General features: G+C 35.1%; 1 protein-coding gene across 2 annotated transcripts in view; it reads right to left on the reverse strand.

The window, feature by feature from the left end:
• The window catches only part of LOC145291193 (solute carrier family 23 member 1-like), a 182140-nt gene that overhangs the window by 24946 nt on the left and 131239 nt on the right, over positions 1-25955 (reverse strand). For both annotated transcript variants that reach the window (XM_080136771.1, XM_080136772.1), the window contains exons 6-9: positions 19027-19208; positions 11437-11557; positions 7249-7405; positions 2469-2618 (exon numbers count right to left, since the gene is read on the reverse strand). In XM_080136771.1, coding sequence (XP_079992897.1) covers positions 2469-2618; positions 7249-7405; positions 11437-11557; positions 19027-19208 — 610 coding nt within the window. The remainder of the gene's footprint in view (positions 1-2468; positions 2619-7248; positions 7406-11436; positions 11558-19026; positions 19209-25955) is intronic.

Genomic DNA, 25955 nt, shown 5'->3' on the forward strand with positions numbered 1-25955 from the left:
AAGCATTTCTAGTCACGTTGAAATGAAGCATTTCTAGTCACGTTGAAATGAAGCATTTCTAGTCACGTTGAAATGAAGCATTTCTAGTTACGTTGGAATGAAGCATTTCTAGTCACGTTGAAATGAAGCATTTCTAGTCACGTTGAAATGAAGCATTTCTAGTGACGTTGAAATGAAGCATTTCTAGTCACGTTGAAATGAAGCATTTCTAGTCACGTTGAAATGAAGCATTTCAAGTCACGTTGAAATGAAGCATTTCTAGTCACGTTGAAATGAAGCATTTCTAGTCACGTTGAAATGAAGCATTTCTAGTCACGTTGAAATGAAGCATTTCTAGTCACGTTGAAATGAAGCATTTCTAGTCACGTTGAAATGAAGCATTTCTAGTCACGTTGAAATGAAGCATTTCTAGTTACGTTGAAATGAAGCATTTCTAGTTACGTTGAAATGAAGCATTTCTAGTCACGTTGAAATTAAGCATTTCTAGTCACGTTGAAATGAAGCATTTCTAGTCACGTTGAAATGAAGCATTTCTAGTCACGTTGAAATGAAGCATTTCTAGTTACGTTGAAATGAAGCATTTCTAGTCACGTTGAAATGAAGCATTTCTAGTCACGTTGAAAGCTACCACTACCTACCTACGTGCCTGCCTACCTACGCATTTCTCTACGTTACTACATATTTTGTTAATACATAGCAAGTTTGTGTTACTCACCCACTCAGATAACCCTGGGATTGTTGATTGGTAAATACATTAGAAATCTATGTCTAACATAAGCAATAAATTTAAAATATTGTTTCAGAAATTGAACATAAACTCACGTAGAATAATTTAATCAATTGCTTTATAAAAGCGAAAAAAAGGAAGAAGAAAAGAAAAGCTTAAAACGCGTTCTGAATGGCGGAGTTAGGAGGTACAGATGGGAGTCAAAGTTTACGCAAAAGACCAGCTAGTGTTCAGTTGTCCTGAATGAAAAATAAATAAAAGAACATAAACTTTCTACAAATTTTCTCCGTTGTTACGTCATTATCAATATAATCTACATATGATATCCATGTAATTTACGTAGACAACAAGAGTCTATATACAGGGTGTCCCAAAAGGCACTGAAGGGTTTTGAACTTAAATAGATTCTTTATTTTTGATATTTTTCTGTAATTTTAACACAATCTGATTAAGACATGCGGAAATTAAAAAAAAAAAATGCAAAATTCAAACAATCTTTATTTTCAGCTTTGCATATTTGTGCTCTTTCCAAAACATTATTCATGATGGATTGCAGAATCTCTGGATTGCGATTCAACACTCTTATTTCGTTCCTGATGTTTTCCTTCAATATTGTTGTCCTGGATATGAACATAAACTATATCCGGTGGTGAGGCCCAAGCTTGCGGGCTTTGGGGAGTGTGGAGCCATCCTTTAATTGCCATTGCTCCCAGGTCTACTTTGACCCGGAGTGGTAGTACCTGTTAGGGGCCCAACTATGGGTTAAATAGAAACTGACTTGAAAACAACAAATATATTCTATTAAAAAAATCTTAAATCTTTGGATTCGGCATTAAATAACCTGAAAAGGGTTGATATGCTATAAAACAACCAACCAATCACAACCAACCTTCAATGTTTCAAATTGTGTTGTGATTTGGGCTATCTCTTACATGAAAATGCCGTCGATAAGTTTTTTGAGTCAAAACAATTGACTCCTGAATTTTGGTAAAAACAATTTCACAACTTGCGTACGTGGTTCAATGCTATACTTATCGATGATTAATTTCCAAAATATTATTTGTAAAATATCTGAAACAGAGGAGAACATAATTCTTAATTGTTAAATGACGAAATTTTTTTTAACCATTCAGTGACTTTTTGGACACCCTGTATTAAGACGCTTACCACTGCCTACCTACCTAACTACCTAACTACATACATACGTATTTCTCTACCGTCACATGCATATACATGATGATTGCAACGTCTTGTCAGACGAGAGCCACTCCCTCAGACGCGAGCCCAAAAATGACTTCCATCGCCACAGGACCATTTTAATAGACAAATACGTGAGGGAGTAACTATACACAGATGATGTTACAGAATCTTAGCTTTGTACGACAGCTAAGTCTCTCTCTCGGTTCAAAATGTTGAGATCCAGCAACAAGCAAGAGCAAGATAGCCAGCAACAAGTTAAACTGCAGACCAGCTTAATACGGGTACTGGTCTCCCACTTTATGGTTTTTTAAATTAGAGATTTTCTTCTCCAAGAAAAGTTGCCTTCACCATGGCTTACGGGAACCCTCTCCACCCCGACGTACATACATACATACACACATACATACATACATACATACATACATACATACATACATACATACTTACATACATATTTCTCTACCATCACAAACTGTTTAGTAAATAAAAGCAAGCTTGTGTCAGTCGTCCTCTCGGATAACCTTGGGATTGTTAATCATACCTCTGTTGATTGCATGAACTGGTGGAGGCGGTGCACCAGCCATCCGAGCGCATGCGTAGTAATCACCAACCGATTCAATGATAGAAGAAAATATAGCCGCAAGAATTCCCAAAACGCCAGCTGCACTCACAAGTGGAAGACCCCATTGACCTGAAGACAGAAAAGAAAAACGATGACCTCAGTTAAGCTTATTAAAATTACCATTTAGTTTAGATAAAATTTTATATTTCATTTATGTTTAAATATTTGTTGGAACCGTACAAAGTTTTTTTCACTCTCGTAACGGTCTATTATCTATTACAGGGTGGTCGCTAGAAAAGCTGGAAATTATAGCTCGTAAATTTTATTTTGTTAAAATTTTATTGCGTCTGGTTTATTTGCTTCTTCAATCTTGATTCTCAAAGTTATGGATGGCGACAGACTTTTAAAGGCATAGGATTATTTTTTTCAAAGATGAAATATCTAGTTATTTTATCAATTTTTTTAACGATTACAAAGCATCAATTTGATAATATTGTAATAAATTTGAAACAAGAATGTCTTGAAGCATCTGAAGTTATTTATCAAAAGGGAACGAGTTCAGAAAAAACAAAAAACAAAACAAACAAAAACAACAACAAAAACAATTACTCGCTTTTGTAAAAATATATTACCCTCTGACAAATTCCCCGCTTTTCTAACGATCATCCTGTATAATGTTAATATTTTAAAACATTTTAATATACTAATGTTCAAGCATATTAATAGTATAAGAAATTTTGCAGTAAATCTTAATACAACAAACTTTTCAGAAAATTCTTTTGTACAGTACGCTTGTTGTAATATTACAATCTGCAATGGATTTTACCTTACTGTGCCTTATTTTGTTAAAATACCATGCCATCGGGTGATATGAGCCATTTATTGAAAATCCATTGATTGAGGAAATAATTGAAATATTTTGTATTCCTTATAAATTTGTCGTATTTTTAAAAAAATAAATTTAATTTAATTTCAAATTTTGACTTATAATATTGCTTTATCTCGTATATTGAGCTTTCTTTTTTTAATTTAATTGAGATTGTCTTATAAATATTGATACTAATATTTATATGGACTTTAATTTTACAATATTATACAACCTGTAATATGAAAGTATTCCTAAGTTTAGCTAATATATATATATTATTTCCCAGTTTACCAGCAACATACGGCATATCTCCAGTTCACATAATACTGATGCAGACACATTGTCTCATCTTTTCATCAAAGCTATTTCTGAATGCGAGGACATCATTTTTTTATCAAGTAACTTTGTATCAGCCATTTTGAATCTTTGAACCCTATCAGCTTAAGAATTTGCAAATTTCAGTATATTTCCATTCCCACTGAATTTTTAAAGGTTTACTGAATTTAATTCCAAATTTTTACTGATAATATTGCTCCATATTTCGTATATTGAGCTTTTTTATCTGATTGTGATTGTCTTATGGATATTCATACTAATATTTATATGGCCTTTAAGTTTACAGTATTATGCACTCTGTAATATGAAAGTATTTTAAAATTTCAGTTAATATATATATATATATATATATATATATATATATGCTCCTATAAATTCGTTTATCTTTTGTGTGTATTGATATTCATATGAAAAACCCTCTTTTCTATTTATTTAAAAAGAAAAAACAATTTTCTTATATATGGGTCGATGAATTGCATTCATCTGCAAAAGATCTAGCTAATTTGCATATTCTTTTAAACATTTATTTTAATTAATTCCCTATTAGTTTTTTTGGTTTTCTTATGGGATGATCATCTTTAGTTAACTATTAAGTGTAATTTTATATGCATGCAGATATTCTACATGATTTATACTTGCATAATATTTGCGTAAAAAGCTTACAGTGAACATAAAATTGTTTCCATATATATTTATGTATACGTATATATTTTTGCTTAATCTATCTATCTATCTATACTAGCATGGGTGCCCGGCTTTGCCCGGGTGTTTGGAGGTGAATGCTGAGCAAAAAAAAAAAAAAAAAAAAAAAAAAAAAGGGTCAATTTTTTAAACTTTCACCCCTATTATGAGCCCTTAACATTTATTGTTTTGGGCTCAAATCAAGTTATTAAGTTAGAGCCATGTCCAAGGTACCTATATCTAAAATTTCAAGTGTGAAGACCCAAAATTGTCGGAGGAGTTTCGTAGACAGACAAACACACAGACAGACACACAGACACACAGACACGTTCACTTTTATCTATCTATATATCTATAAAAGTGAAAGTGTCTGTCTGTCTGTCTGTCTGTGTGTGTATCTGTGTATCTGTGTATTTGTGTGTGTACATTTCCCTGCGAAATAACTCTATCAATTTTGTCTACAGACTCGAAAATTGATATACAGGGTACTGAGATTTGGGAAAATCGATGTGATCGGGTTTCGGCCAGAAATTTGGCGATTAAGGGGTCAAAGATCAACGATTTTACCTTTGAGAACTCTACCAAACTCCCCCGACAATTTTCGGTCTAAACACGTGACATTTTAGATATAGGTTCATTGGGCATGGCTCTAAAAAAGTGGTTTATTTTTTTAACTTTGACCCCTATTATGCTCCTTACCATTTATTGTTTTGAGCCCAAAACAATAAATGTTAAGGGGTCATAATAGGGGTCAAAGTTAAAAAAAATAAACCACATTTTTTTTTTGCTCAACATATATCTCCAAATACCCGGGCAACGCCGGACACCCATGCTAGTATATCTATAAAAGTGAACGCGTATGTGTGTGTGTGTGTACATTTCCCTACGAAATAACTCTGTCAATTTTTAGTCTACAGACTCGAAATTTGATATACAGAGTACTGAGATTTGGGAAAATCGATGTGATCAATTTTCGGCCAGAGATTAGGCTGTTAAGGGGTCAAAGTTCAACAATTTGACCTTTGAGAACTCTACCAAACTCCTCCGACAATTTTCGGTCTAAACACTTGAAATTTTAGATATAGGTACCTTGGACATGGATCTAACTTAATAACTCAATTTGAGCCCCAAACAATAAATGTTAAGGGGTCATAATAGGGGTCAAAGTTAAAAAAATTGACCGTTTTTTATGTTGTTTTTTTTTGCTCAGCATTCACCTCCAAACACCCGGACAACGCCGAGTACCCATGCTAGTATAGATATATAACAGCAATATAACAATATTTATTCTTTTACGAGGTGCCTTCAACAAGTTTCCAGACATTTTTGTCAGCCATTTAAAATTGTCGTAGACTCTTTGAAATTCAATATGTTATTGCTATACATCTTATGAAATGACTGACCAAATTTTATGATTTCAGGTTCAAATGAACAGCTACAGCAGGAATTGCAATACACGATACTAAAGTCTGATGGTCACAGCTAGTGAATTTCAAAAATGCAATCTGGACGTGAAGACACTTTAGAAAAACGATATGCAATAAAATTCTGTTTTAAACTTGAAAAAATTGCCAGCGAAAAGTATAGAATGCTTTAGATTGCTCTTCGATCATCTTGCATGGACCGAGCATCAGTTTTTGTGTGGCATAAGAGATTCAAGGAAGGCAGGGAGTCTTTGGGGGACAATGAGAGATGTGGAAGGACAAAGAAAGTCAGAACACCAGAATTGATTGTCCAAATAAATAATTTAATTATAAGGACTGTCGTGTGTCTATAGAGACAATAAATGCACAGTTTGATGTCAGTGTGGGAACTGTACACACAATTATTCGTGAAGAACTGAAGATGCGGATGATTTGTGCAACGTTTGTCTTAAGGATTCTCAGAGAAAATCAGAAAGAAAGACGTCATGACAGCAGGGAGATGGTCAAGCTAATCAATTCAGATCCCACAGTTCTTGATGCTCTAGTGACCTCGATGAAAGCTGGATCTACTGCTATGATCCAGAGACCAAGAGAAAAAGTTCCTAGTGGAAACATGCTGGCTCTCCCAGACTCAAGAATGCCAGACAGAACAAATCCAGTCAGAAATTGATGATGATCCCTTTTTTGACAACACGGGCATGAACTACATGCACTGAGTTCCCACTAGACAGACAAGGAATGAGTTCAGGGAGAGATTCCGTCGAAAGAGGCCAGAATTCTTCAAATTGGGTCAGTAGCATTTCCACCAAGACAATGCACCAGTCCACAACTTCATCCTTGTCATATTCTGTTTGACAAAGATGGGCATGAAGACAGTTCCTCACCCTCCTTATAATTCAGGCTTTGCTCCCTGTGACTTTTGGTTATTCCCTAAGCTTAAGGAAACCTTAGAGGCTGTTATGCGACAATTGAAGAGATAAAAGAGGCTGTGACGAGGGTCATTGCCATATTCACACAAGAAGACTTCAATGGGGCCTTCGAGAAGTTGTTGGGACAGTGCAACAAGTGCATTGCATCCGGTGGAGATTATTACGAGGGATATAAAGTTTCATACGTGTACTATCATTAAAAGTGCCCATACGAAAAAAATTCTGGAAACCTCTTGGAGGCACCTCGTATAAATATGAAAAAGATTAATTTCTTAACTTGTCGATTAACTGCGGTTGAATGATATTACAGAAATGTTATTAAAGAAATTTTAAAAGAAAAAACATGAAGAGGAATTGTTGTTAAAGTATAAGTGAGTAAAAATCAAACGCCGACCAAATTTTACCTAATGTCATGTTTATCTACAAACAAAACTATACTAAATGTGCTTTTCTCAATTTTAGATGCATAATACTAACTGTAATTTTATCAGCTTCTGCTAACGCAAAATTGATGGTCCTACCTGGATAGGGAAAGCGAAACCAGGCGGATGTGTAGAGGACATCATGGAAAATATCTGTTCGGGCGTCATGTCCCCACTTGCCTGCCTCCTTGGGGAAAACGTCTGTTATGGTCAGAATATAACAAAGTAACCAGGCCGTAAGAATAGCGAATAAAACCTGCAACGAGAAGAAAATGATTGATGGCGTATTTTATGAATAAAGAAAATATTAAAATAGATAATAAAATCTGGTTCAGTTTAGTAAATCTGTCGACTAAAAAGATATCTTTTAAATAAAATGCATTAAAGCAGTAGTGTTAGAATATAATGCTATATCTATTATATAAAGAAAAATCGTATTCAAAACTTCAAAACTTCAAAAATTCTGCTCAATTAAATAAATTAAAATTCATTGAAAGTTGTTTATAAGAGTTAATGTTCTTTGTTTATAATATAAGAAAATAGTTCCATGATAATAGTTTGGAAATATTTCAATTGATGAGTTATTTTAAATGAGCAGACGACATAAATGAATTAAAGGCTTTCAAGCACTCGTTGTGTGTGTGTGTGTGTGTGTGTGTGTCGCGCTTTTTGAGTGTGAGAATGCGAGTGACAGTGTATGATTACGTGAGTTGAGGATTGTGGCGATTAAAGAGACGTAGCACTAGGTGTGTCAGCAATTTCGTGAAAAATATTGAATAATTCCACCACGTCTTTCCAAGCTTATAACTCCTCGAAAAATGTAATTCAAGCCCTAATTTTTTTTAATTATAGGAGCAAGGACCAAGGTTTCATAAAAAACAAAAACAAACAACGTGTTTTTTTTTTTTTTAAAAAAAGGTTTTCAACTTCGGACTTTTCTAAAAAACACTGCTTTTTTGTTTTAAATTTGAATATATTATTTATTGATCGTTTATCTTCAGTTTGTGATATATAACACTTTGGTGAGTAAATTAATTATTTACTTTTTAATAGACATTTCAAAATGGGAGGAGTGAATTAATTCGACCCCCTGTCTTTCCAAGCTTATAACTACTCGAAAAATGTAATTCAAGCCCTAATTTTTTTTCAATTAAAGGAGCAAGGACGAAGGGTTCATTCAAAAACAAAACAAACGAAAAACAAACAACGTGTTTTATTTAAAAAAAAAATGGTTTTAAACTTCGGACTTTACAGGTAAATTTAAAAAAAAACACTACTTTTTTGTTTTAAATTTGAATATATTATTTATTGATCTTTTATCTTCAATTTGTGATATATAAGACTTTGGTGAGTAAATTAATTATTTACTTTTTAATAGACACTTGTAAAATGGGGGGGGCGTGAATTAAAAAAAAAACACGTTTGTCTAAAATATTATATTCAGTTTATTGGAAAGAGCATAAAATTTCACATTGACACTGAAAATATCGTAAAAATTGAATCAATAGAAAAATTTTGATAGATTTTTAAAGTTTAAAAATTGAAAAATACTGAGCTCGTAAAATTCAATTAATTTCATTACTATTTTTAAAAAAATATTTCTATTACTTTTAAAACAACTTTAATAGTTTATTTTGGAAGTATAATCCATAAAGAAAACAAACAACCCACTTTTAAAAGAGAAATTACGAGTTTTTTATATTTTATTTGCAGTTTTGTTTTAGGGGTGTCAAAAATTCCTACCAAAATTCTGATTGCACCTAACGTAGCACTGTCTAAATTTTTGGTCCCAACTGTTTATTGAAAGAATACAAATTGGAATAAATTCAGAAAGTTCTCTGATTGGTTAAGATATAATTATTTATTTACATTAATTTAGGTCTGGGCGAATTTGGTGCGCAGAAACGAATTTATGCACTTTGATTTGTGACACTGAATAGTAAACTTCAATGCTACATGTGCGCGTAGACCTTTCTGTGTGCTGGAAGAAATAACAGGCCTCGAAGTATATCATAATGCTCGTTGTATGACAAAATCAGATCGTTGCATAATTGTGGTGCTCAAAGGAAAAAAGGTTAAGCCTTTTCAAGTTGGCTTTCATAGGGCAGATCCGATAGACCCTACACCATTTGAGTAGCCAGTCTTTTCACTCTGTTCAGATGTTGAATATCACCTATTATATATGAAATAGAGGTATGGACACCATACTCCAAAAATCATCTAACGAGGGAGCCATAAAGAGAGAAATATTGAAATATTGAGTTTACGAAAGAATGTCGAAAAAGAAACAGAATACGCTTTGCTTTGTTAACAGCCGTTCAAGGCTAGACTTGAGATTGTGGATTTCGCTTCTATGAGCTACTAATTTGACGTCATCTGCAAGGAGGAGTACGTTTCCATTAATCACTTTCGGCATGTCGTTGTTATAAAGTAGAAAAAGAAAAGGATCCAGCACGGATCCTTGCGGAACATCGCCGCAAGCATCCATCTCAAGTGAAAAACTACCATTAATCTGGACTTATTCGCATTATAACTGATTCATGCAAACCATAGTTGTTGGGTTAACAAAGTCACATACTTTGGTAAAATCCAAAAATATAATGTCGGCAGAATCTCCATCGTCCATTATACTCGTAATCCATCCTTTCATCATAAGTAAATGTGTGAGACATGAACGTTTTGAAATGAAACCATGCTGAGATAGAGAGATTGTAGCAGTAAATATGATGAGATATGATTGCTCGTTTGGACAGAACTTTCATTGATTTTCAGACGATAAAGATGAGGCTCACTGGTCCGTAATTCATTGGATCTTCTTTATCAACTTTACTAAAGATAGCGCAAATTGTGATCACCCGGCAATCAGCAGGAGCAGCTCCGATAATCAGTGAAAAGTCAAAAAGTACTATTAAATTTTCAGCTAGTCCAGGTGCAACAGCCCGTAAAATTGCTGGATGTATCCCACGTGGACCTTGTTCCTTATTTACATCCAATGACAAAAGCTGCTTCTTGACCTCATCCTGAGTGATGCTGATCAGTCGCATTGGTAGTACTATCATATGTAGTTCTGCAGGTTCTCTGCCATCTTCATCTTTATATATATATATATATATATATATATATATATATATATATATATATATATATATATATATATATATATATACGTAATTTGAATAAAATCACAACCTACATGAATAGAAATTCACTTATATACAGCTGTTTCGTGAAAGGATGGACAATTACCTCTCGTCCATAGAACTGTAAATCTTCCATCCAGTCACTCCTCAGAGACGCTTACAACTATTCCCAACAAGTTTTTCAATCCGTTGTGAACACGTTTATTTTTTTTTAGTTTTAGTGACTAGATGGAAGATTTACAGTTCTATGGATCCTTTCACGAAACAGCTTAACGACAAAATAAGTGAATTTCTATTCATGTAGGTTGTGATTTTATTCAATTTACGTACATATGCTCTGAAAACTCTTTTGAAAATTCATTGAGCTGAGATTATAATAGAGTTGGTGTTATAGACAATTATATTCTAAACTTGCAACAGAAAGGAATTGTCGATAAAATAAAATAAAATATATATATAAATATATATATATATATATATATATATATATATATATATATATATATATATATATATATATATATATATATATGCGAAAATATCAGCAAAGAAGAATTGTTTGAGTGCTCATTATTTTTCTCTCAATTTTTCCCTTGTCCCTTATTCACATAGATGCCTTATCTTTTATTAGGTTGGTGCAAAAATAATGTTTTTTGACGTTCAACTTTATGTGAAAAACGACATTATTTTCGCACCAACCTAATAAAAGATGAGGCAAATTGAGGCCACCTGCCAATCATCAGAAACAGCTCCGGTAGTCATTGAAATATCTTAAATGACTGTTAAAAATTCAACCCACAAAATTACTGGCTACAGTTCTTGTCACAATGGACGGCATAATCACGTTGACAGACCGAAGTTAAGCAACGTTGAACCTGGTCAGTGTTAAGTGGGTGACCATTTGGAACTTCCGCCTGCTGTATGTGCTCTCCGTTTCTCTCAGCATTGTTTCCAGTTGCCATGGATTTCTCCTTACCACTGGTCTCAAACAGTGCCGATTTAGGTGTGGTTGGTTATTGCGCAACCCCTGCTTCATAATTACACGCGCAGCTGCCCCTATAGGAGGTATCCTTTATGTTTCGAAAATGAATGGAGGGATCGAATCTTTGCCCCTTATTCACATAAATGTATTTCAAAATGTACTTACTGGAAACATTTTAAATAAAAAAAGAGGGATCGTTGTGCATCCCTTGCCCTTCTTGTAGACGAAGCAAGGAACGGTTATATTCTTCATATATTGTGAAAATATACAGATTAGCATGCTCGTCCTGAAAAGAGAAAGACAAATACATAAAAAAACATTTGGATACAATCTTTAAAACATACTTTAATATATGTAATAAAAGTGTTGTATAGAGAATACTGACACCCCCTTCTTTATATCATGGACTATTCCGATTAGCATACAAATAACGACAATTTAGCCTGGATGAGTATGGCATTAGTACGAATATAAGCGGACCCTTCCCCCTGTACATTACATAACAATTATCCAACTTGTAACTACTTAATTCACTGACACATACATTAATAAACCCTTTTATATTTTTTATGTTGGCTGTTCTCCGTATACATTACAGCCCAGTTTAGCAAATTTCTACGTGTAATATTAATGGGGACATTAAAAAATACTACTCGACACTATCTCAATACAATTCATCACATAATACCTACATAATACATAACATGATAATACATAATACTTACATAATACATCACATAATACAAAAATACTTTTAATTTAATTCAATGCAAAATACCGTTAACAGTTACTCTAATTCGAATCAACGGCGACTATAAATGATTATCTTAGATACCTCACCAATGTTGCACGAACGCAGATGATTTATTACTTAAGACAAAGTGGCCCATAATACGAAACCAAAAAGAATATTCTGAGCAATGCCGAATTTATTGCCGAGTGCACACACACATATTGGCTGGATGCACACACGCAAATATTACTGCCAAACCAACAAATGTCATCATCAAAAGTCATAACAATTAAAAGAAGAGTGCAGAAGCTTTGAAATTAACATTTTTCAGCTGACAAGTTTTCAAAACAATCATATTGAAATTTGGCCTTGGACGAGTTTGTCGTCACCCACAACACACCATCTCTCTCTCTCTCTCTCTCTCTCTCTCTCTCTCTCTCTCTCTCTCTCCCCTTCACTCTATAGCATATTTGGGGAAGTATTATTTCAAGAATAAAATTGTCACTTTTTTATATACCCAAAATGGATAGTGTTTGTTATATACATTCGTTGAGTAGTTTAGCACACGATTGATGAATAGATACAACTACAACATAACGTAATATATATATATATATATATATATATATATATATATATATATATATATATATATATATATATATATATATATTAGCATTTCAGCCCGGTGTTTTCCGAGTGTTTGGAGGTGAATGTTGAGCAAAAAAAAAAAAAAAATTGGTAGTAGGAAGACAGGCTCGAACCCGTACCATGAAGGAGGCAAAGAATGGGGGGGATACGTGACGTCTTTGCTGTTACGACCACTGCCAATCCGGAAGTGACGTAGCTTTAAATTAAGGCTAGACAATCGAAAAGATTTCGACAATATCGGCGAAAAAAGCGACCTCTCTCAGTTGAAGGTGAAAAAAATTAATGTTTTTAACTAATTTTTCGATATTTGTCGTCTAACTTAAAAACGATACTGATCGTGTGAAAATCCGTCGCCTGTGTCGAAAGTAGGCAGACATGCATACATACATGCATACATACATTTATATATTGGTAGCTCAAATTTTCGACCCAAACCGATTAAAAAGCTTGCCCTATCTCTGAATACCCTTTATGTAAAATTTCAAATGAGTAATTTGGTAGAGACCGCAGCGGTCAATTTTGTTTTTTTATTTTGACTCCTATTATGACTCCTTAACATTTATTGTTTTGGGCTCAAATCGAGTTATTAAGTGAGATCCATGTCCAAGGAACCTATATCTAAAATTTCAAGTGTTTAGACCCAAAATTGACGGAGGAGTTTGGTAGGGTTCTCAAAAGTAAAATCGTTGAGCTTTGATTCCTTAACAGCCAAATTTCTGGCCGAAAACGGATTACAAAGATTTTCCCAAATCTCCATACCTGTATATCAAATTTCAAGTCTGTAGACTGAAAATTGACAGAGATATTATGTAGGGAAATGTACACAGACAGACAGACACACAGACAGACACTTTAACTTTTATATATATATATATATATATATATATATATATATATATATATATATATATATACAAAAATGTAAAGTTGGTTCGTTCTAAAAGAATAAAACCATATTTCTACGTTACCAATTTATTTGAAATTTTCAGACAACCCATTTTTAGAGTCGAGGTATGTTTTTATGTTATTAAAATAAATTTACCTAATTAAAATTAAAATATTAAATAAAATAAATATATTCTTTTAACTGTTTCTGCGAATCTGTTCTGTTGATAAAACTGAACTTCCGGTTCGATTCATTTCACAGCCACGAATTGACGAAAGGTTTCATTTTCTGTTAACTCGATAAGTAAAAAAAAAAACAAAAAAAAAAATATTTCATTTGTTTATCTTCCAAATTTTTTAATTTACACATCTTTTCTAAGGCCACCAAAAAAGTTTGTTGCGTTTTTTTTTTGTTTTTCTATATAAGATTACTCATGCAGAGAGTGATCCGTGCTGAAATAATGTTATTATTTAAAAAGTCATTCTTGACATGGGGAGGTAAGGATGTTTCGTACCTATTCTGTACTTTAACCTTACAATTGAATAAATAAAAAAAAAAACATATCGTAAAACGTTATTTAAACGTGGAAATATGATTTAAAAAATAGCGCGGATCGCTCTCTGCATTAGCACCATTTTTATTTATTGCGGACTATTATTCTCATCTTTATTAGTTGTTGTTTCACGAATTTTCGGCCAACTATTCCTCTAGCCTTCATGAAAATAAGTCCTTTTATAAATGTTCAGTAACTTTTTCCTTTTATTATTCTTAAAGAGTAAAACTTTTCTTATTCATGAAAGGAGTTAAGCCTACGTAAATAAATAAATGTTTGTACACGTGACAAATTATCAATAAATGGTTTAGTTACTTTTTTTAAAAATGTTTGTAAAAGTGCGAAAGGCGACGTTGTTGTACAACCATTACTCCCATGCTTAATTTCTATACTTATAGGTTTTTGGAAATTTTTTTACTGGATTATTATTGATTGGACACTAATTAAATAGATTATTAAAAAAAAAAATGTAAAAAAGAAATCATTATTTCGACATTTGAAAGTGGTGGGTGCTCACTTTTTAGTTACAACGTTCTGATAAATCAGTCACCCATTTTGTAAGCAATAAAAACGCGGTATATCAAAACCATAGAAAGTAAAAATAATGAGTCTCTACCGCATTTGTAAGTCAGAAATATATTTGTTTCTCAAAGAAAAAAAATAGAGAGAACAGGACTTTTTTTTATTGTTTTAATGAAAATAAAGTTTCGAGATTTTTAATTATTTTTTTTTTACTTATTTAGTCAGTTTGTGTGTGTGTGTGTGTGTTTTTAAAATTGTTTTTGTGAAAGGTGAGTTTTTTTTCAAAACTTTTGTTTTGTTTCTTTTTAATTTTTTTAAAGTATTATAAATTTCACTAACATGCTGGAGAAATGTTTAATAATTTGGTATTTTTTTAGATTAGGTCCACCTCCACAATTTTCCTTTCAATGACGACATTTATAGGTTTCTGAGTATGCTGAACACGCAAATTGCATTGAAATTTTGCGGAAATAAATAGTTGTATTATGCATTGTATTCTTCGGCGGCCATCTTTTTACGTGCACACGCGCCATAAACAAATACACACACATAACAAAGATGACCGCCAAAGATTACAATGCATTTATATCTTGATAACTACTTATATCTGCAAAATTTCGATGCGATTTTCGTATTCAGCATAGTCGAAAACCATTTCAAGTCGTCATTTAAAAGAAAATTGAGGAGGTGGCCCTAATCTAAAAATTTACCAATAATTTTTAATCCCGTACGCCTCCCGATACATTTCTTCGTCAACATGCGACCATTTTATATCTCCCGAAGACACTTCCGTATTTAGAAAAAAAATAAATAAATAAAAAGTGACCGATTTACCAGAACGTAGTAACTAAAAAGTGAGTACCCCTTTCAAATGTTGAAATGATTTTTTTTTTTTCAATTTTTTTTCATAATCTGGTTAGTGTTCAATCAATAATAATCCAGTGAAAAAATTTCAAAAAACCTATCAGTATAGAAACTCCACTACGTAAGTAAATAAATAAAAGATGTTACGTGCGCATGCGTTAGCCTTGACTAGGGGGGTACTAAGGGAACGACCATTAAATAATTCTGCGGGTCGCCATGGAACTCAACGCCAAAGGAATACCAAAATAGTTTTCATGATCTGAAGAATTTTTTTTTGAAAAGTGGGTGATCACTTTTCCATCTAAATTTAACTTAAAATGAGCACCCACTTTCTGGCCACCTGAGGAAGGGGCATTTATTTTCGTGTTTATTGGCTTAAAGGTTTTTTTTGACAAGGCAGTTTGGTACGCGAATGCATATTTAACAGTTTTCGTTTATGCTCACGCATAGCATAAACAAAGGCTACGTCTGTGAAATGGAAAATAGTCCCAGAGTTCAGGGGTTAATACCATGCAAAAGAAATCAAACAAAAAGACTTTTTAGCCAAGAAACACACAGAAAGAAAAAAAATAGCATCCATTTTTTTTCTATCGAATTCATTTGCTGTTTTTATTGAAAACTATTTTCCCCCGGATTTTTGATATAATTTTCCATTAAGGGCTGTGCGTCTCACGTTCGTAAATAACAAAAAATTTTTTGTAGATTTTGGTGTGCTAAAAACGAATCTGCAAACCGTTTCCGTCGCAAAATAATAGTTTTTATGATATGAAGAAATTACTTTTTCGAAAAAGTGGCGATCACTTTTCCATGTAAATTTAACTAAAATGAGCACCCACTTTCTAGCCACCTGAGAGAGGGGGGATTTTTTCCCATGTTTATTGGCTAAACAGCTTTTGTTTATGCTTACGCATAGCGTAAACGAAGGCTACGGCTGTTAAATGGAAAATAGTCCCAGAGTTCAGGGGTTATTACCATGCAAAAGAAATCAAACAAAAAACTTTTTAGCCAAGAAACAGAAAAATGCCCCTCTCTAAGGTGGCCAGAAAGTGGGTGCTCATTCTAAGTTAAATTTACATTGAAAAGTGATCACCCACTTTTCGAAAAAGTAATTTCATGAATGTCATGAAAACTTTTTTTTTGCTACGTAAACAGTTTGCAGATTCGTTTTTAGCACACCGAAATCTACAATAAAATATTTCGTTATATATGAACGTGAAACGGGCCTTAAAGTAAAATAATACCGGATTTTTTTTAGCAGATTTGCCGTTTAGTTGTACAAATATCCTCAAACCAGGTAATCACTAAAAGGGATTTTTAAAAGTCGTCACCTGTATCGAGCAAAAGTTTAAAACCACCGATTATATGCCAGCCTACATCATGGTAACATATATTGAGTGAGTTCCTAACAGTATTTTTAGTTTAAACTCATTTTCCCAAAATTTCCCCAAACTTAACATGTTCGATACAGTCTGCCGCCATTTGTATTTTTCAGATATACCGATAAACATTGAATGTTTTTGAACCGATTATACATTACATAAAAACACTAAAATCTTATCCAGTTAGGTAGAACACTTACTTTTCTTGCCTTTGATAACATTTATTTGTTATATATTTATTTTTTGACAACTTCTTTGTATCTGTGTTTAGTAATATAAACCCTTTTCATTTAATGTAACGTTTAGTCGGCTCGAAAAACAGTGTTTATTGGTGTATTTGAAAGCTACAAATGGTGGTGGACACTGTTGATTACTTTAAGTTAGAGAAAGTGAGTTAAAACTAAAAAAACTATACAAAATACTGTCAGAAACCTATCCATTATGCCAGCCTATGTCATGGTAACATATGTTCGGTGAGTTTCAGACACTGTTTTGTATAGTTTTTAGTTTTCAACTTACTTTTCCAAACTTAACGTATTCAACAGAATTCGCGACCATTTCTGTTTTTTGAGCCAATTAAACATTTTACATTACATAAAAACACTAAACAATTATCCAATTAGGTAGAAACGTAAATTACCTTACCTTTGCTTTCATTTATTTGTTTTTGGACGACTTTTTCGAATCTGTGTATAGTAACCCCCCTCCCCCCACCATCAACCAAATATTAATTACTAAATCACATTTTTAAAACAACAACAAAAAAAAAAAGCATTTAGCGTTTCAACATTTTTGCTACGTTCGGCTTCATCCACTGATTGTTGGTCAAGTCCAAAACATGAATGATTGACAGAAACTCTCGAGGATCCAGATCAAATTCTGCAAGAGCACCATTTTTTTCAGTTTCGCCTTCTTTTTCACTTTTTGCAGTGGATTGCTGTACTAATATAAGAAACATGCATTTTCTCTTTTATTAAATTTTTCCATTACACCAAATTGAGCCACTGCAACGCGTGGCAGGGTACAGCTAGTATATATATATATATATATATATATATATATATATATATATATATATATATATATATTTAAAATCGTTGCTGTCCTGCTAAGAAAATCACAAAAATCCAACAATGCAATTTTACGCAAAAAAAACAAACAAAAAAAAACAAAAAAAAACAAACAAACAATTTGTGTGAAACTTGAGTCTCATTTTTTTCCGTGTTTGAATCAATTTAAATTAATTTTTGTCACAAATTAAGCGACATATGCTAGAAAGAAAACATGTTGGATTAAATCAATTCGCGTACTTTATCTCTATGATTATAGAATGTAGATTTCGAATCCTTGCTTTCAGTATCTGACATTAGTGTTGTGAAGTGTGGCAATGTAAATTTCGAATCCTTTGTCGTCAGTGTTGTAAATTCCTCATCGCCAGTGTTGTAAAATTACAGACCGGTAATAATAAAGACTAATACAAAAACAAAAAGTGTTTTGGCAGAATTACAGGAGTACACGTCATGATTCTGGGTTCGATAGTTGCTATAATTCTTTACCCAATAATGTGCTAGTTTTAACTATATTTATAATGTATTATTGTAACAGGAAAAAGGAAGGGGAAAAAGTAATAAAAAAGACAAAACAGCAAAGTGATTCAGCAACATGCAAGGACTTTCATAATCGTCTGCTTGCATTCTCCCCATGGTCTCCTTTTATCTAGTCGAGCGGTGAGACTTTGCACATAAGCCGCGAGACTTTGCGATACTTAACGAGACCACTTAGTTGTAAAAATTGTGGGCGTCACCATCTTGATTCTTTCTTCCATCCCTTGACAACTTGATTCCACATGATACACATATACGGGGACACTTTAATGGTAAACCACAACTTTCCCTACAGTTATATGTAAGTACATTTATAGTCTTTATGGTATAGTTATTGGTTTAGTTCATTATTCTTAAAATGGGTGGATCAGATTATCCTATAACAAATGTGAATACAAATCTTGCTGCACAACTCCCTATTTAAGATGCCTCACATTTAATCTGGTCCCTAATCACATTAATCCCTTACGTCTCATGATGATATGGTTTGTTTTCAGATGATATAAAAATTAAAAAAATACAACATATATTCCAGCTAAGTAATGTGTAAGAGTTTTACTTACATGAGGGCAATGTACCACTGACTTGATGCATGGTGTGCTGCGACTTCAAACAGAGAAATTCCAATCAAAGTGATCGTGGGCATGATGGTCAATGGTCCGACAAATGATAGAAAAAGTTCCATCAATCCACTGAATCCAATGACCACCTGGATCAGGCTGGCAATTATCAGGCAACCTTGAAACTGCAGGCAAGATCAAATTAAATACATTAAATATACATTAAAAACAATACTTACAAATAAATAACTAGAACAAAAGTAAATAATCAATAGAAGCGAATAAAAAGAACAACCAATGGCTTCATTATTTTCTCTGGGATTCGATTCACTTTTCATGGCAATGTTTTTTTTTGTTACTCTTATTTATCTAAAATACGGCATATCACTTGGACGTAAAGGCTGGCAATTATCAGGCAACCCTGAAACTGCAGACAATATTAAATTAAATGCATTAAATAAACATAAAAATACTTAAAATCAATAACTATGACTACTACTACTACTACTACTACTACTACTATTACTACTAATTAATAATAATAATAATAATAATAATAATAATCGAAGAAGGAACAGTGAATGAAATCAGCAAAGAAACCCTAAAGAAAACCATAGGAAAAATGGCAAATCGGAGAGCATCGGTGCATGACGGGATACATGCATACTGGTTCAAAAAATTCACATCATTACACGAAAGGCTAGCTCAAAGCCCGAGAAGATGTATACAGGAAAGAAACGTGCCAAATTGGACGAGAAAAGGTAGAACCACAGTGATACAGAAGGACACAGAGAAAAGAACTACCCCCCAGCAACTATAGGGCCATCACGTGCTTACTCATTATTTGGAAAATATTAACAGCACAACCGAGAGAACAAATCTAATACTCTTTGAATAATCGTGGACTTCTTTTCGAGGAACAGAACGGATGCCAAAAAGGAAAAAGAGGAACACATGATCATAGGTTGAACTAAAGAAGAACTGAGACAGATCGATCAGAAGACCAGGAAACACATGACCATGCACAATGCACTACACCTAAAGGACAATCTTGACCAACTCTACGTAAAAAGGAAAGACGGTAGGAGAGAACTGGTTTGTATAGAAAATTGTGTGAATAACACAAAAAAGAACTAGAAAAATACATAATGCAGAACACTGAAAGGATAATTATGGCAACGAGAGACACTTAAACAAATCAACAAAACAGAAAACAGAAAGACAAAGGATAAGACGAGAAAAGAAAAAGGGAAGCGAAACGACTACACGGAAGATTCATAAGAATGACAAAAGATGAGAATAACGAAAACACTTGGACAAGGATGCGAAAAGGACATGTAAACTGGGAAACTGAATCCCTAATAACTGCAGCACAAGATAACTTAATACGAACCAACCACATCAAAGCAAACGACGTAACACACACACACACACACACACACACACACACACACACACACACACACACACATAACCCCAGCAAATGCAGACTCTGTGGACAAAGACAGGAAACGATAAACCATATAGTAAGCGAATGCAGCAAACTGGCCCAAAAGGAATACAAGGGCAGTACACTGGGAATTATGCAAACAATGCATCTCGAACACATAGACAAATGGTACAAGCATAAGCCAGAAACAGTACTTGAAAACGGGAATCAAGCCCGTAAATATAATATGTCTTCAATATGTTTCCTGACATGAAACTCTAATCCCCTTCAAAGTAATCTCCTCCGGCTGCAAAGCACTTGTTGTACCGTTCCAACAACTTCTAGAAGACTCCATAAAGTCAACTTATGTGATCAATGACTCATCACAGCCTAATTCGTCTCCTCAATTGTCTAATAATGACAGCCTATAATGTTTTCCTTGGGTTTAGGGAATAAAAAAGTCACAGGGAACAAGGTCTGGATTATAGGGAGGGCGAGGAACTGTCTTGGTCAAGTAGTCTGTAACAAGGATGGAGCACCACTGGGACAAAATTTGCGCAAATCTTCTGCATCTTCAGTTCCTCACAGAATAAATGTGCACAGTTCACACACTGACATCAAACTTTTCACTTATTATCTCTATAGACACACGACGGTCCTTATCCATGAGATTCTTTATTTGGCTAATCAACTCTGGTGTTCTGACTTCCTTACTTCTCTCACCTATTTCATCATCTCTCACAGACTCCCCGTGTTTCTTGAATCTCTTATGCCACTCAAAAACTGATGCTCGATTCATGCAAGATAATCCCAACATAGTCTGAAGCATTCCATGCGTTTTTGTGGCGTTTTTCTATGTTAAAAACAGAATTTCATTGCATATCGTTCTTTTAAAATGTACTCAAGTCCAGATTGCATTGTTGAAATTCACTAGCTGTGACAATCAGGCTTTAGTAGAGTGTATTCCAATTTCTGCTGCAGCTGTTCATTTGAACCTGAAATCATAAATATTGGACAGTCATCTCATAAGACGTACAGCAATAACATACTGAATTTTCAAGAGTATATGACAATTTTAAATGCCTGTACAAAAAGTCTGGAAAATTATTTAAGGCACTTCATACATAAAGTTATGATACCCCTTAGAGCTAAATGAGCTGCTTTTCCTGACAGAAGCAATCTTCTGGTATATTTTTCGAGAACATCTTTTAAATGCATAAGATTTCGCGTTGGTCATGTAAAACATTTCTTTTCCACAGACACATGTCTCCGAGGAAGCTAACAGTCTGTGAGCCTGTGAAAAGTCGATATTTTTTCGTCTTCTAAACCTCCAATGCACAAATGCTAACCAAAAATACAGTAGTTGGGTAGAAGCATTAGTGGCAACCTAATTTCTTTCATGTAATGTTCGTTGTTTTTTTTTTTATTCATTTTTTTTTTGTTACTTTCATCGTTTTTACACAATTTGTCACTGGGGTTTTATAAGGCAAAAAATACAACAGTTTGATGAAAGTCTGTAGTAGCAGCCTTATTTCTTTCCCAACACTTTCGTGCCAAGATCAAAGTGTAGTATCTGTTCCGGCAGATACTGCAAGCAAAGACCCTATGTGGGGGAAACCCCACAGATAAGACCTTGGTCAATGTAGGGGCAACCCTTCATACCAATTGTCACTATCCAGCTCCCCTACTCCCCGGGGAGCTGGTCCCCATTTCCCCTTCACTCTTCACTTTAAAAATCGGCCTTGTGCCTAATTTGCTCGGTGGGGGAGCAAATATATACTATCTGTTCCGGCAGATACTGCACTTAAGATAATTTGTACCAGTCAATGGAGGGGAAACCCTCTATACTGGGACAATTATTATTTTTGGTAACCAGAGTGCCCCCTTTTTGCCTACTTTTAGGGGAGCTGGTTTTTACCTCACATTAAAAACGGCCTTGTGCCTAATTTGCTCAGTGGGGGAGCAAATAAATACCATCTGTTCTTCAGATCCCGCACTTCAATTTCTTGTTCTTTGAAGAAATCTTTCACGACTGAGACAATTTTTTTAATGTGTCTTTGCAAAAAAAAAAAAAAAAGGATACTTCTTGCATAGCCAAGCTGTCAGTTGGCATCGAGTTTTCCATCTTTCATAAGAAAGACAGGTCATAAAGGAACGGTAAATCACCAAACTTGTTTGAAAATGGAATGGAAAGGAAACGGCACTAACCCTATGCGGATTTAACCGGCTTCCTTCAAAGGAGGTAATTCCATGAAAGCATGAAATCTACAAACGGTTTCCAGTCGCAAGTATATCTGTTAGAGACAGGATGGTCTGCTGTGTGATAGACGACCCCATCCCCATGTGTGTTATGGTGGATGTTTTTTAATGGTAGAGGAATTGAAAAGGCAAAAGGTCGCATAATGAGGACGAAAACATACCGTTATATATCAGCGAAAGAAATGCAATTTATTTATATAAATATACATGAAGAAACGATAAAAAGAATGAGAGTTGGTTAGAATAAGAATTCGTTACTTGCGATCGGTAGCTGTGAAAGGCTGACTGGCTAGTCAGGGCGATGTGGTGGCTCATGCCACCCGGAGAGGTGTTTGTTACATCTTGACTGCGCAAAAGAGGAAGAAATATGGGGAACAGGAAGTGACGTAGCTAGGTCGCTCTTCTGAGTTAAAGGGCGACAATCGAGTTAGGCTGAGAGTTTTCAACTCTCACATATCCCCATTAGGGGAGATGACGACGTTGGGATTTTGAAATTCTTGCAGGGAGATGTCGTCGACGTCCTACCTGGAATTCCTAAATTGGTCACCCATCTGGTAGTGACTAGACTCAACGTTCGATGATCTAACGAAAACTGGTGGGTCAACGTGATTATGTCGTACAAACTGGTTTACGTGAGATCAATGCATTGCTTGGTAACAATAGACTTTCAGGTAGTCCATAAGGCATTGCTAGCTAAAATGGCTACTCAAACATTTTTATTTTATTCTCCTTGTGGTCATAAAAAATGCCGCAAATAATACTTTTTTTCACAAAAAAACACTTCCTTCTTTTTGTATATACCCGGAAGTTGGAGACGGAAGAAAATTCCCTGTGTATAAACTCAGCGATGCAAGTTCTAACAATAGCAACACCAGAATGATGTTTTTTTGGTTCTGATAAATCAAGACAATAAATGATTACAATAGCTGATGTGTCGGGTCCGCATTTGACCCCGAATGAACTTTCATTTCTTCCCTTTGGCAACTAACCGTTTTACATACTAGTGGTTTTACTCGCCCAATATTTAATATGAATAGTCATACTGATTTGTACAAATTGGTTTCATGTTTTTTTTTGTTGTTCTGATTAAACGGAACATCGCAAATCAAGACAGCATATCTACACACGCAGAGTTCAGTAACGTGTCCTTGCAAAAATTATACTTCTTGCGAAGCCAAGCTGTTAGTGGTTATTGTGTCTTTCATCTTTCAATAACGAAGACGGTTCATTAAGGTACAGTAAAAATCACCTTACAGACTAATGCACTGTTCGCTAAAAGTAGGCTTTCGGTAAGTCCATATTTATGCGAGGTTATTGCATTGTTTTCTGTGGTTAGAAACTAAGAAAAAACAAGTCTTACCGTGGGTGCTCAACGAGTGAGTTCAGGTCGAGAAAAATAAAAACAAAGATAGCGGCCAGCATTTTATTGCGTGCGTTCTCGCATAATCTTGTGTGCGCGTGAAGCTGGAAACTACAAAACGAGCTTCATTTCTCGGTGCTGAGCGATTCCAGATCGGGCAGGAGAGTAGGCGCAACAGGAGTGGAGATACTTTCTGAAATTATAATCCTTTTTTTGTGTGTTTGAGGTGACCCCCCCATTACGGAGGTTCAAGCTATTTCGGCGATGGCCAACGCTGGCTTAAGCAACATGATTAAGCCTTTTAATGGCGACAATGATGTGGTGGCGTGGCTTAAAAAAGTGGACCTTGTGGCAAGGATTCAAAAGTTGGACGATGTGGCCGCAGTAATACCACTGTTTCTAGAAGGGGACGCGCTGACCCTATATTTGGAGCTCAGCGAGCGAGAACAGGGTGACGCGGACGCCATCAAAGGTCGACTGATCGAAGTTTTTGCAGAGGGGCCTTTCGATGCCTTTAATAAGTTGAAGGAGAAGAGGCGAACTGGTTAATCTGTTGATGTCTACGCGAACGAGATAAGGAGATTTGTTGAGTTGTCGGGCATCAGGGGACACGCCACGAGTCACGTAGTCAAAATGGCATTCATTACCGGGTTCCCGGAAAAAATATCGAAACGTTTGCAGCAGGTCCCGGGAGTGGCAGGTCCCGGGAGTGGAGACGCTGAGTGTGAGTGAGCTGCTAAAAACTGCAAAGATCTTGGTGAGCACCCAGCCCACGGAGTTTGGAGGGACAACAGCATCGGTACAGCAGGATGTGGAAAGGATTCTGCCGAACCCGAGGGTGGCATGCCGAAGGAAGAGGATGGAATGATAAAGTGGGAGGAAGAACGGTCGCCATAATGGAAGACCTCCTGAAAGAAGCAGAATGGCAAGACCCAGTCCGGGGAACCTGGAACGTACCACGAACATTGGATGGAGTCGTGTGGTGTGATGCAAGCAGCATTGCAACAGGGGTCGTTTTGGAAGTTGGAGGAGTGGTTGCAGAAGATGCGGCCTGGTTAATGAAGAAAAATGATGTCAGCCACATCAATGTAGCGGAATTAGATTAAAGGGGTCAATCTGGCCTTGAAATGAGGACTACGTGACATCTGCATCAAAACAGATTCTGCCACGGTGTTTGCTTGGCTAAAGTCCCTCATTTCATGCGAAAAAAGGATAAAAACGAAAGGGGCAGCAGAGATGTTAGTGAAGCGCAGGCTTTGGATGCTAGCTGAGCTGATGCAGGAGTTTTGTTTGAAGCTTCGCATAGACATGGTGGCTTCTGAGAAGAATCGAGCAGATACTCTCATGAGAGTAAAGAAGAGTTGGCTTTTGCCAAAGAAAGATGTTGTTGCTGCATTTGATCTAGATGATGTTGGCCTGCGAGAGCTGCACAATCTGCACCATATGGGGGTAGAGAGGACGTGGTACTTGGTGAAGAAAGTCGACCCGAGTATCACCAAGTAGCAAGTGAGGCAAGTCGTCAGGACATGTGACAGATGTCAGTCGATTGATCCTGCTCCAAGCACGCATGAAGCTGGTCAATTGGGGTGAGTGGGACCTGGGAGAGACTGGCATGTGATGTCACCCATTAAAGGGGTGAACTTTACCTGACCATGATTGACTGCAGGCCCGGGCGATTTGCCCTATGGAAGAAGCTACGTGGAGGAACAGGCAATGAAATAGCGGTGTTATGATTTAATTTGTTGTTAAGAGTTATCCCCCTTGGGATTGACATTCATAATAAAAGCGCCCTCTGTTTCATTTTCCCGCTCGATCCTTTCAAGAGCGTACGTGTATTTTACAGTTAATAAAACCTTTCTAAAAGGCAATTCTTTACTTACTGAT

This window comes from Euprymna scolopes, chromosome 12, assembly GCF_053919585.1.
Source record: "Euprymna scolopes isolate OS-2025 chromosome 12, ASM5391958v1, whole genome shotgun sequence".
Classification (NCBI taxonomy): domain Eukaryota; kingdom Metazoa; phylum Mollusca; class Cephalopoda; order Sepiida; family Sepiolidae; genus Euprymna; species Euprymna scolopes.